This window comes from Cynara cardunculus, assembly GCF_001531365.2.
Source record: "Cynara cardunculus var. scolymus isolate 2C chromosome LG 11, CcrdV1, whole genome shotgun sequence".
Taxonomy (NCBI): domain Eukaryota; kingdom Viridiplantae; phylum Streptophyta; class Magnoliopsida; order Asterales; family Asteraceae; genus Cynara; species Cynara cardunculus.
The window spans coordinates 14,919,628-14,933,153 of record NC_037538.1 but is presented as its reverse complement, the minus strand read 5'-3'; the positions used below and the strand labels follow the sequence as shown (position 1 = coordinate 14,933,153).

Here is a 13,526-nt window from a genome sequence, read left to right as displayed (position 1 = left end):
GCCTAAAATTTGTTTTACATCTTCTATGCGCAAATGCTCCATTTTCATAAGATCTTCTTGACTCTTATTCAAAAGGTCCAACAATGTATATATATTGGACCTTTTGAGGCAATTATAGATCCTGGGAGGCAATTCTGATTGGTCAATAAAAATCGATTTCAACGCCATTTTTTTTTTATTTTTTGTTAGTTTAGCCAATTTATCAGAAAAGGATATATATATATATATAAATATATATATATATATATATATATATATATATATATATATATAAACTTAAAATAACAACCAGAATATTACACGCAAGGACCAAAACCAAGAAAAAACGCAAAACCACAAGGACGAAATCCATATTTTACTCTGGGATTGTATCACAAAAAACTATGAATGGAGTTGTGAAGAGGTGATATACTATGGATACATGCAATTGGGGAGATATCAAACATTGATCTAAATTTATTATTGCTCTCAGTATGTAAAAGATTGAAAAGGAATCAGGGAAGACTACAGCAGAATGGTTACTTCTGGTGGCTGTAACGCATTAATCCATGGACATCAACTATGCCAGGAGGAAACACTGGATCGATAGCTGCTCTAACAGCCACTTTTGCTACAGCAGTAACGTTTATGGGAGGTGTCAACAGTGGACCAACAAGCGGAACTTGACTCAGTGGCTTTGCATGTTGGAGAACCTGCAAAACACAACCGTTTTTCAGGTTATTATTGTCTTAGTAAAAAAACACACACAAATAGCAGTTACATACGTCCGTATTGCATGTCACCGATTGGCAGTAAAACACGACAGATGTGAATGATACATGGGATAGAAATTTGCAGCTACAAGTTGGTTCATGGCTGGAGAAGCTAAAGAGTGACATGCTTGCATCATCAAAACTTGGCTCGTCTACGTTTGGTAGTCAGAGAGGACTGGACTAGCGAGAGTGAAGTAGGCAGATGAAAGAATTGTGGAAGATTTTAGGGTTTTAATTTGACATGGGTAGTTTAGTAATTTACCAATCTTGCCCCATCTCCCTATTTTTGTTCCACAGAAAAGAAAATGCTTTTTCGTCCCACTCAAGACCTCTCCTGTCCCAGTATATTGTCGCAACAAACATGAGGCAGCAAGTTTTTGTCCTATCCTGTCCCAAATACCAAACGCATGAAACAAAGAAATTTCTGCAGTATGAACTTATCTTAAGCCAGTAAGTGGAGGGCCCACCTAGCTTGAACATTTCCCCTCGCATATGATCTCGGTTTGCAGCGGACAGTCGATTAGAGGTGCATCATTTTTGCAAATATGGAGAAGGGCAAGCAGTAAGGCACCTAATCTTAAAGCTTATGATGGTAAATAGATAGCCTCTAACAATTATATCTAACTTCAGCAATGAAGTCATTTGAACTGAGTTGGTCTACAGTTAACAAGAGCACTTCCATATTTTCTGGCACCATGGAATTTGATCCTTGTATCCATATATTCTCAATATTTCACCAAAATATCATGGTCTCATGTATAGTTATACAGAAGAATATCATAAGATTGTTGGTCTAAGCATTCTTGCCAAACTGACTAAAGAGGGCAACACGAGGAACAGTCTAGAGTGACATCTTTCATATTTAAGGAGGGCTAGTCATTTCTATAATGATTTTGTATAACTAGTAATAAAGTTCTAGGCGATCAATAAATTACAAGAAGTAAGAAAAAGTTAAGGTACCATCTCTAGTGGGCTGCCAACGACACCCAGAGGCAACTCCATTCTGCCAACACGACGAGTTCCATAAATGAAGCCAGGCCTCAGAATCACATCTGACAAGAAAATCATAATTTATCATACATTTGAAGGGTTAGGCTAGTATTAAATCCCAGAAGTAAGTTACATTGTTTCAAACAGAAAACTGAACTAAGTGAAGCACGACAACAGAAAACAAGAGCAGGCACTAGAAAAGATACAGAATTTCGAATATCCAACAAATATTGCATTTGTCATCTAGTATTAAAATTGGACAAATACAGTCGTCAGTTAGTTTTTATCCTTCACCTCTCGGATAAATAAAATTAAAGAAGAGAATTTCTTGGTGGGAAAAAATGAGAGAACACTCACGTCCATATGGATATCTCACCAGTAACTCTGTTTCAGCAGCTCTCTGCATGAGTATTACAATCATCAGTTAGCTTGTGAAACAACCTAAAACAATCAGAAATACTTTTACAGATTTGCAACCTCTCTAATGAAAGAAAAACTGGTCTCGTTCTACTTCTATAGAAGCCATTGCATCAAAAGTGAGATGATGTGGTATAAAAAATATGTTAAAAGGCTTGGTTTCCATGCTCTCTAAATGCTGCTGATATACAATTAACCAGTCTTGGTTGAAACTTATGCAATTATGACGCGACTTATTGCATTATTTGCATCTTCTCTTTTATGAAAAGAGATTAGGAAAGGAAAGGGAAAGCTTGCAACTTAGTATCAGAACTGTAAACCCATTGATAAAACAACTTCAAACCTTAAGGTACCAATGCTACAATGAAGTCCAAACAGACTTCTCTTTATGATGGAATTTACTTCTTTATTTTCATTTCTTCGGTTCTAAACATTTGGACTACATAAAACAGGTGCAATTCTTCCAACGAGGGAAATGTGCTGGTTAATGACCTGATATCAAAGTCTATACATGGGGATCATACATGAACATCTTACTCAAAATCTTAATCACCAATGGTTTGAAGATCACAGGCTAAGGAAATTTCATCACTAAGCCAAGCTTTGGAATTCCTCAATGTTTACTAAAAAGAATCCTATCATCGTACTTAACACCTATCTTTAATCAGCGAGTCTTGTGGTTCAGTATCTCTTCAAATTTGTGGTTTTGTTTGTTCCGTTGCTTTTAATACCAAAGGCTTAAAAAAAGCAAAATAACTACACTTGGGAGCCTCAAACTAGTCCACAGGCAACGAAAAGAGAGAAGTGTTTTTGGTGGAAGCCTAAGACTGTTTGGATTCACACAAAAATCAGAGGAAATATTTGTAACTCTAAAAAAGAGTCATCAGGGATTCACCAACAGTTCTCCATCAATTATCAAAAAACTTGCACCAGAAAGAACCATCAGAAGAGTGAGTGAGCAGACGTGGATGCGAGGTTTATCAATTACAGGCTGAGATTTTCACTTACAAGAGAACAGGAAGAAAGATACAAAAATATATGCACGTCTTCTTGATTTTGAGGCAACCAAGTGGCACAGAATGACAGAACTCTTTCGTCTAAGCTTAAAAGTAGGCAAAAAAAAGGAATGGACTTTACATGAGTTAAAAACCCGAAGGATGGGAACGAAGGCTTTTTCAGCTGGTATGCAGTCGAGCGCACTTCCATTTCCCCTTTAGTATGGGTCCCGCAGTTCCTATGCATATTCTCTCCCTAAGAGCGGAGCCACTTGACCGGAGACAGAAAAAGAAAGGGCTTTTTGTGCTGGTGTGCTATGCAAGGTTATATGATCATACCTCTTTGTTGTCAAATATATTGACAAACTTCTAAAAGCAAGGCTCGAATTTGGTTAACAGTCATTTCAGTGATGTGTATCATCATATTTTCTAAATGAGTTGGCTACAGGATATTTCCTTGTCTTCATAGATTGCATCGACAACAATGCTAAAACACTAATTACTGCTACTACTGTTACTACTATCACAAACTAGTTGGTCTAAGCTATCCATCAAAAAGTGGGAGAAGCTAAACCAATAATAGGGATCCGAAATATGTCTAGAATTCATCCAGACTTTCTATATAGGGCCATCTCCTTTGGCATCTCCAGTCATTCATCCCCGTTCGTATTCCACCACATTAGCTTGTCTACCCTTACTCTCCTAATAGCCTCCTCATACATTTTCCCAAAGCAACAAATCCTACATACATACACACACACACACACACACACACATATATATATATATTCTTGTGTGGCTGTATATATTTGTATCTCTGCTACATTCATCTCATAAATGTTATCTTCTTGTGAACAACATTATTCCTAGAAGACAGTGATAGGCTATACTACCTACCTATAAAATTTGACCTTGAACTCGCAAGCACTATACAGTCCCTTAAGATTATGTATGCATGGGTAGGAGCAGGTAGCAAATAGCAAGTAGATGAGCAAGGGCACAGCTAACTGGAAGGTTAAATATTTAAGGAAGATATCCAGGACAATATAGACAGGAATATTTTGAGATTGGACTCGACGTTTTAAGATAAGGACTAATCAGCGGGTTAATTTTCCAAACAACATGAAAATGGACTTCTTAGATGAATCATGGGCACACTTTAGCTTTATTATCAGATGCGCAAATTAACCTAAGAATCAACAACAAAATTATGATTGCTAAAAGCAAATGGTCTGTGGTCCACATTTACCTTTCCGTCGTAATATCCTTGTAGAAAGTAATTGACCACACCAAGGTCAGCAGCAGATACATAAACAAACCTTTTAACTCCTGCAGGGAAGAAAGAGAAGCGGATTAACAAAATACAATACTGCTCTAAGAATTCTCTGAAACACATTTAGATGTAATAACTAATAAGCATGAAGAACCTTACTTGCATGTTATGTGTTAAAGATAGTAGTTCCATTATGTTCACTTTATATTCCATCTAATGGTACTCCTGTTTTGATACATTGTTCATGATTTTTGGCCCATGAACCCCTCTTCTACATTAGTTATATGGGGTTTTCTTGGTAATACATGAACAATATTAGACCCTAAACCATTACACAGTAGAAGAGCCTTAGAGTTAGGTCTTGCAAAAGAGCTGCCTCTGTGAAACAGCGACCATAGCTGACGCACATTCACAAAGTAGTACCAAGGCCTGCTGCCATTCTGTGGGTTCTTCTGCTAGTTTTTCTGTCTATATTCCATCAAGGACCCCCCCCCCCCCGGGGCGATCTACTGATTGTGGCTTTCATTCTGCCGCACATCGCAAAGTAGTACAAGGTGATGGTGCTAGCATCAAAGATGATCATGTGGAAAGGCCGCCATATGTAATGCTTGGATATGTTGTCAAATCACAGATATGATGCAAGGACTTGGTTTTTGTGGACCCTTTTAAATTAAGAATATATGATCCCTCATCTAAAGAATCTGAATATGACCACCATTCATATTGAACCACCAAATTCTGCAATAATAATCAAGTCCGTAGAAGAGGGAAATTGGTTTCTGCTATATCATAAATGTTACATGCAGAGACTGCTTTCTCATCGGTTCTATTTTCTTGGCTTGTTGAGTTTCTTTTATCACTTATTACTTCACTGAATGATCCAAAAAACTACAAAATAAAGCAGGAGGAGGCAAGCAGTGTTAGATAGAAGCCAAATGGTTTCAGCTCCAACCTTTTTCAGCTGCAGCTCTAATCGCTGTGATGTTTGCAGTTCCATTGATCTTGTACATGTAGGAATTGGAACCAAAACCACCAACACAAGACACCTGTAAGTGTCAAGTGGATTATTAAAGTGTGCATTGAAAGGGAAAAAGAACCAACTCAAACATAAACAGATGTATGTCACAAAAACGTGAAAAACAACCACGAGTTCATTTGATGGTCGAGGTGATATATTATTTCAAAGACCTTTTGAACAAAGAGGCCAAGAAAGATTATTTCTTTGTTATCTTTACAAAATAGGGAATACAAACAGTTTATAGACAAGAAGCTAGCTAAGAAGAGAAAGGATTAAGGGAAATCAAAAAGATTAAGAAAATCAATTAGTGATTTCCATATTACAACAGAATATTCACATCACAACTTCCTAATATACTTTCCAACACTCCTGCTCAAGCTGTGGAATGGATTTCAATCATTCCCAGCTTGCTAACTAAAGCTTCAAAATCTGATTTGGACAGTATGTTGGTAAGAATGTCTGCTTCTTGCTGCTTTGATGGAACATGGAAATCAGAATTGTCCCTGAATCAATTTCATCTTTTATAAAACTCCTATCGATTCTCACATGCTTCATTCAGTCATGCTGGACAGGGTTGTGAACTATACTTATTGCTGACTTGTTCCCACTATATAGCTTCATAGGACTGTTGATAGGAACCTTTAGGTCTCTCAAAAGCTTCTCTATCCAGATTAGTTCACAGACCCCTTGATCAATTGCTTGGTACTCTGCCTCAACAGTGCATCTTGCCACTACTGATTGCTTTTTGCTTCGCCAAGTAACTAGATTTCCCCATACTTTTGTGCAATAACCTGTTGTGGACTTACTATCTTCTGATCCACCCCAGTCAGCATCTGCAAATCCCTTAACATCTTGTTCCTTTCTTTTCTTAAACAAAATTCCCTTGCCTGGAGTTCCTTGAGGTCCTTTAAAATTCTGTTAGCTGCTTCCAAATGTCTTTTAGTGGGATAATGCATAAACTGACTTATTATACTCACACTATGGGTAACATTGGGCCTTGTGAGTGTGAGATATATTAGCTTTCCCACCGATCTCTGGTATCTACCCCGGTCCCCTAGAGTGTCACCATTAATAACCTTTTCCTTCCAGTTTCTTTCCAATTAGCAGGCTTGCAACCAGTTTTTTCAGTTTCCCGTAGCAAATCAAGGGTATATATTCTTTGAGTAACAAATATTCCTTGTTTGCTCCGGGCAACCTCCATTCCAAGGAAGTACTTCAGGTGCTCCCAGGTGTTTAACTTGAAATTGAATCTTTAAGTGACCTTTTAGCTTATTGATCTCTTCTTGGTCATCATCAGTGATTACCATATCATCCACGTACACAATGAGAATCACCCTCTTTCGACTTTCTCCTTGCTTGATGAACAACAATTGGTGGGAAAGCTAATATATTTTAGCAACCCCAAGTTGCTTCTCATTTGATTATCCTAATTACTGAACTGAACCTGGTGAACCAAGCTCGTGGTAACTGTTTTAGTCCATAGATGGACTTTTTGAGTCTACACACCTTGGTATTTTCATCATGAAACCCTGGAGGTATCTTCATGAATACTTCCTCTTCCAATTCTCCATTTAGAAAGGCATTTTTTATATCTAGTTGATAGAGTTCCCAATCAAGGTTTGCAGCAAGAGAAAGTAATACCTTGATTAAGTTCATCTTAGCTACGGGAGCAAACGTCTCCTCATAATCAATACCCAGTGTTTCGGTGTATCCTTGAGCCACTAGTCTCGCCTTGTATCTCTCTACTTCTCCATTCAGTTTGAACTTCACGGTAATATCCATTTGCATCCAACCACCCTTTTTCCTTGTGGAAGATCAACTATTCCCAAGTATTATTCTTTAAGAGAGCATCCATTTCTTCTTCAACAACTTCGTTCCATTTTGGATCAAGAAGAGCGCTATGAACATTCTTTGGGATGTCTATACTGTCAACTTTTGTTGTAAAAGCCATGTAACCATGAGACAATTTCACATAGGTTAAGTGAGTAGACAAAGGGAATTGAGTGCACTTCTTACTCCTTTTCTGATGGCAATTGGAAGATCTGGATCATCCCCAACTCCGCATCTTCGTTTGTGGAATTTGACTTGCCTCCAATTCTAATGATTGAGCAGTTTGGGGAGCAATTGGCTTTCTTGAATAAACCTTAGGTGCTTCATTGGTGATAGGTTCTCCTCCTTGATGTACTCCTTGATCATGTCTCATGTAGGGTTGACAATAGGTAAGGGTAAACCCGTTACCAGTTATGTTCGACCTGTTGGATAAGGGTATGAGTAAAGAAAATTTTATCCATTGATCTGTTACCCTATGGATAAAGTGTTTTTCGTTATCCATTTACCTATTACCCGTTTATATATACATCTACACACATACATATACATTACATACATATAACTGTATAATGTTAAATATTAATATATTTTTTAGAATGTTATCTTATATGTTGTAAAACGTATATTAATTGGTATTTAATTTTCTTTTCATATTCATCAACTAAAAGAGTTAATTAGGATAATCAAATTAGAAGCAACATGGGGTTGCTAAAAATAAATAAAACAAACATAAATGTTGTCTTCAGAGTTTTATATTGTTGTGTAAAATATCACACTATAACATATTTAAAACAATATCACAATGTTTATTGGAACAAATTAGATATAAAATAAAGATTATATTTATGAACTTATATTTTACTTATGTGTTGATGTTTAACAATATTATTGTAGTTCAAAATGATTTTCTTTTATCATTTATCCACTATCCATTTCGTTACCCATTATCTTAGTGAGTACTGAGTAGGGTATGGATATGGATAAGAATTTTATGACATGGATAATCACTCGTTTCATTACCTGCTATTTTAAATGGATTCCATAACAAATTAACCTTTACCTTATCCTTACCCCACCCATTGCCAGCCCCAGTCTCATGGAGGAGGATGGAGTAGGTGTAGGTAAGGGGGAAGTATGTGTAGGTTGAGGTGAAGGTGGTGAAGGTGGTTCGTGTGACTGGGGAAATGATATTGGTAGAGATATTGTTGGTTTCTTCATGTATATGCTCCTCCTAAAGAGAACCATTGGGATAGTAAGATTGATCTTCAAAAAAGGAGACATCATATGATGTAAAGAACTTTTTGTGTGGAGGAGTACCCTACAAAGATGCATTTGACTGCCTTAGGATCAAGTTTAGCTCTATGAGGGTTGTGCTTGTGAACGAATGCCACACAACCAAAAACTTCGAGGGGTAGAGAATGAAGGAGATGAGCTGTGGGAAAACTTTCTAGAAGGCAGATGATAAGAGTATGAAGCTTTAGAGGTTTTGAGGGCAATCTGTTGATGAGGTAGGCGGCTGTGAAAACAGCTTTGCCGGAATGGTGGTAGCAAACATTAAGGATCGAGCTACCTCCAAAAGGTGTTTGTTGTTTGTTTTTGCGTTCATCAACCCCATTTTGTTGGGGGTGTAAACACGAGCTTTGATGAAGAATCCCATGATTGACAAGGTACTGGGACAAGTCATGGGTGAAATACTCTTTTCCATTGTCACTTCGAAGAACTTCGATTTGGGATTGAAAAACAGTGGAAACATATTTATGAATTTTTTTGAAAATGCTTGTTGCTTTTGATTTGTCTTTCATTAGGTATACCCAACAAAGCCGAGTATTATCATCAATGAAAGTGATGAACCATCTTAGACCCATAAGGGAGCGTTCTCGAACGGGACCCCAGATGTCACTATAAATGAGATGAAATGGTTTTGTTGGTTGATAAAAATGAGGGAAATAGCTTTTTCTAGTTTGTTTAGAGACAATGTTCACAATGAAAACTAGAGGTTTTGAAGGTTGTGCTTGTGAAAAAATGCCACACAACCAAAAACTTTGAGGGGTAGAGAATCAAGAAGATGAGCTGTGGGAGAACTTTCTAGAAGGCAGCTGATAAGAGTACGGAGCTTTAGAGGTTTTGAGGGCAATCTGTTGATTAGGTAGGTGGTTGTGAAGTGAAAACGGGATACAACGCTTTAAGGTAAGGAAAACTAGGGTGACAGAGGCATTTATGCCACAAAATGAGTTCATTGATGAATAAGTGGGGATACAACGATTTAAGGTAAGGAAAACTAGAATGACAGAAGTGTTTATGCCACAAAATAAGTTCAGAGTTAGACACAGTTGATAATGAGACTTTTTCAAGAGGTGGAGATTGTGGGGAGGAACTCATGTCACGAAGAAAATAGAGGCCATCACGCTCCTTAGCACTGCCAATCATCTTCCCCGAAGATAGGTCTTGAAAAACACACAAAGAAGGGAAAAAAGTTACTGCACAATTTATGTCTTCGGTGAGTTTACTAATTGAAACAAGATTGCATTTCAGGTGTAGAACATGTAGAACTGATTCAATTTTAGTACTAAGATGTCTACATTCCCACGACCTTCAGCCTTTACTGTTTGACCAGCTGCCACTTTAATGTGAATATCATCCCCACAAGTGTCATATGTGGAGAAGGTATCTCGACTGCCACTCATGCGATCTGACGCACCTATATCAATAATTCAGTCTTGATGTGTCTCAACTTTAGTGAAGAACGATGGTACCTTTATGAGCCATCGGTGCACTTGAGGGGAAGTCGTAGTTTCTGATTCAATACGGATATTTTGGTGGCTAAGAATGGTTGGCAATACCTTAACTTGGTCAAGAGTCAGGCTGAGATGACCCATCTTGATTGTTGCCAAAGGATGCTTCTGGTGCAAGAGCTCTAGTAGATTCTCTTTGATTCCTTGGCTTCCATTCGGCAGGTTTGCCATTGAGTTTCCAACAGGTTTCTGCTGTGATTCGTTCTCTGACAGTCGTCACACCATAATAGCTCTCCACCTTCCTTTCTGTTTCTCAGGTTCTTTGGACCACAGTTTGGCTTGGGCTGGTGAGTTGCCAAGGCAGAACCAAGTATGGATGCATTTGGCTCAGTAGAGGAGTTGAGTAAAATGACCCTTTTTCAGCTTTCTTCCCTTCAAACTTCAGCAAAAACTTCTCGAATTATAGGGAATGGTTTCTGTCCCAGTAGCCTTCGCTCGATTTCGTGCAAGTCTTTGTTAAGGCCTTGTAGGAAGTCAAAGACACGTTCTTTTTCCACCATCTTAAAGAATTGAACACCATAAGCAGCAGTGCAGTGCCATTTAAAATTATGGAATAAATCCATTTCTTGCCATAACTCAGTCAACGAGTTAAAATACTCTGCCTGATTTTGGACCTTGTTTAGGTTCTCGAAGTTTGGATCTATCCTCAAAGCATTGTGAGGTATTTTCCAAGTCCGAGTAGATCTTGGACAGCCTTCCAAATTTCATGAGCAGTCTTACAGAATAGTTAGGTTCGACCAATTATGGGATCCATGGAGTTAATTATCCATGCCATAGCAATGAAGTTTTCAGCATCCCATGTGCTAAAATTTTAGATCATCAGGATCGGGCATGGAAGCATCACCGGTGGCATATCCGGCCTTTCCTTTACCCTTAAGCACTAAGAGGATAGATTGGGACCATTCTCTAAAAATTGGATCCATTGAATTTGTTTGGGGTAATGTGGAGAGAAGGGTTTTCGAGAGATGGGTATTGTGAAGGGTTAGGTATATTTTGATCTTGCTGGGTGACCGAAGAGTGGGTTTTGAGAAAAGAGTCGTCTCCAGCCATTACCGAACATGTTCTATCCTCAACCTCCATCCGTCATTAGTAATCTCAATTCGCTTATTTTATTATTCTAATCATGAGTGGGATCGGGTGCTTCTCTCTCTTGGAGACTCGCGTGCCATGGATCGCATGTGAGGAGTCGAGATATCTTGTGTCTTACCGCTTGGGTTGGTGGCGGCCCTTGTCCACCTCACTTTGCCATGTCTTCTTCTTTCACCTCATCCTGCCCAAAAAGCATTAACATTCTCATGAATTGCACTTTGATCCKCCTTTCTCTTATTCCAGTCCAGGTTCTATCCCTTTCTGGAACTAATGTCAGGTGATTTTTAAGGAGGTGGTTGAAAGACCAAACTTGAGAGGACATTCTCTTTCTTGAGCTTTCATGGGTTACAAGATTGACTAGCACATCCAGCTTACTCTACCGACAGGCCAGCTAGATGAAGGATCAAGGAAATCGACTAGGCTCTGATACCATGAACAAAGAGGCCAAGAAAGATTGTTTCTTTGTTATCTTTACAAAATAGAGAATACAAACAACTTATAGACAAGAAGCTACCTAAAAAGAGAAAGGATCAAGGCAAATCAAAAAGATTAAGGAAATCAATTAGTGTTTCCTCATTACAACAGAATATTAACACCATAACTTCCTAATATACTTTCCAACACCTTTAAATATGTATTATATCCCTTAATAAATGAAGTATCTTTATACAAGTCAACTAAATCTTATTGAAGCAATTTTTACCAAAATCACACCTTTCCAAAAAAGATTGTGAACCATAGTGTATGATAAACCCAGTTGCCAAAATGCAATCATGGGCCTGGACTTCCCCTAATTCCAATCATGTGCATCTTTCATGTCCCAATAGATTCAGTCCGAAGAAAGGATGGGTTCCAAATGATACTAATGATGCATTTAAAAACTACCATAAAAATCTAAAATGCTTCTCTAGATATCTATTTTCACATCATAATACTATCAACTACCAAAACATCATATGAAAATGGCATGCCCCTTTGCACTTCACTTTGTACATCTTGTTTTTGAGTTCATCCATATCTTAAGACAAAATGACAAGGACTTAATGCCCATCTCGTGTTTGACAGTTGGCAATTCACTAGGCATACCATCAGGTGCTACACAAATCCTGAATTATTTATATTTTACCATTGACAATTTGCATCTCCAAGCAAGAATATTAGTCTTTCCACAAAGCAAACATCATCTTAACAGATGCTATGGCCCTGCGGTTGTATCTAAACCCTCACAAACAAACCACCACCATCTACAGTCAAACGACCCATACTTGGGAAAAGTAGGCAAAGGAGAGTAGCGCATCCTGAATAACACCGAAGTAACAGGGAAAAAGAGAACATATAACTAAAAGCAATTGGTACTTTTTCTTGGCCTCTTGTAAGCCCCTGGGAGAACTACAAACAGTAAACTCTAATCAGTTATAGCCACTCCATATCATGTTGCAACTCCAAATCATTAGATAAGGCAGAATCCATGATTCAGTCCATTCTAAAGTTGATCCAAATCGAAAAGTAGTTCAGTGAACATGACCATAGAGAGAAGTTACCTATCCTGCAAACGTGTCCACCTCAATAAATTATAGAAGATAAAAAAATACCGTGTTTACACATCTAGTAGAAATGACAAAAGTTCCAGCACATGGCATTATTGGCTCTTACAAACATGCAAGATTTCAGTTCCATGCACATACTGTTAGACCCACTATTAAATGAACATATTCACGAAGAAAGAAGAATTAGAGCATGGAGGGGCACTTTAGTAATAACATGATGGAAGGGCGTTTCTGGAATGTCATGGAGAGTCAACAAAGTCACAGCGGTTAGGTGGTAGGCAAGGAAGCCGTTTATGGGGTTAGCTGTAGTACAAATATAGGAGAGTGTTGGAGAGGATGGGGATTTTTGCTTAATAATTTGCAAGGAAAATCCTTGGGAGAGACCCAACCTCTCAAAAGCTGGCTGTCTTATTCAGTTGTTTGTTAATTGTAATTGCTTTGATTGAATCAATTAAACTTCCAGTTTGCATCAGCTATACGAACCCTTCTTTCTTAAAGCAATGTTTCCCACGTACCAGTTCTTTCCAATACTTTTTGTTGCATCCTCTACTTGATCATTGCAACTATGAAATTTAATTTATTAACTTTTTTTATTATGGAGAAGGGCCACTTCTCCACTTTAGTGCCCCATCCTAGACTTGAAACCAGAAACAACTACAATGCTTTTCACCCTCTCAAAAGCGATAACAAGTTGTTGAGTTGTTCTTGAAAATTTGCAAAACTCGATGCCTTCATCATTAACAGAAAATCCCTATATATAGGGTATGTACAAAGAAACCCTATCGGCTATAATTAATGATAAATATAAATCAAATCCGTAATT

General features: G+C 37.9%; 1 protein-coding gene across 1 annotated transcript in view; it reads right to left on the bottom strand.

Annotated features, from left to right (window-relative positions):
* Nucleotides 1-336: 336 nt before the first annotated feature.
* The window catches only part of LOC112522066 (uncharacterized protein At1g32220, chloroplastic-like), a 24,567-nt gene continuing 11,377 nt past the window's right edge, over nt 337-13,526 (bottom strand). The window contains exons 6-10 of the mRNA XM_025131136.1: nt 5,380-5,473; nt 4,404-4,483; nt 2,100-2,142; nt 1,713-1,804; nt 337-692 (exon numbers count right to left, since the gene is read on the bottom strand). Of these exons, the coding sequence (XP_024986904.1) occupies nt 519-692; nt 1,713-1,804; nt 2,100-2,142; nt 4,404-4,483; nt 5,380-5,473 (483 nt within the window). The 3' untranslated portion in view covers nt 337-518. The remainder of the gene's footprint in view (nt 693-1,712; nt 1,805-2,099; nt 2,143-4,403; nt 4,484-5,379; nt 5,474-13,526) is intronic.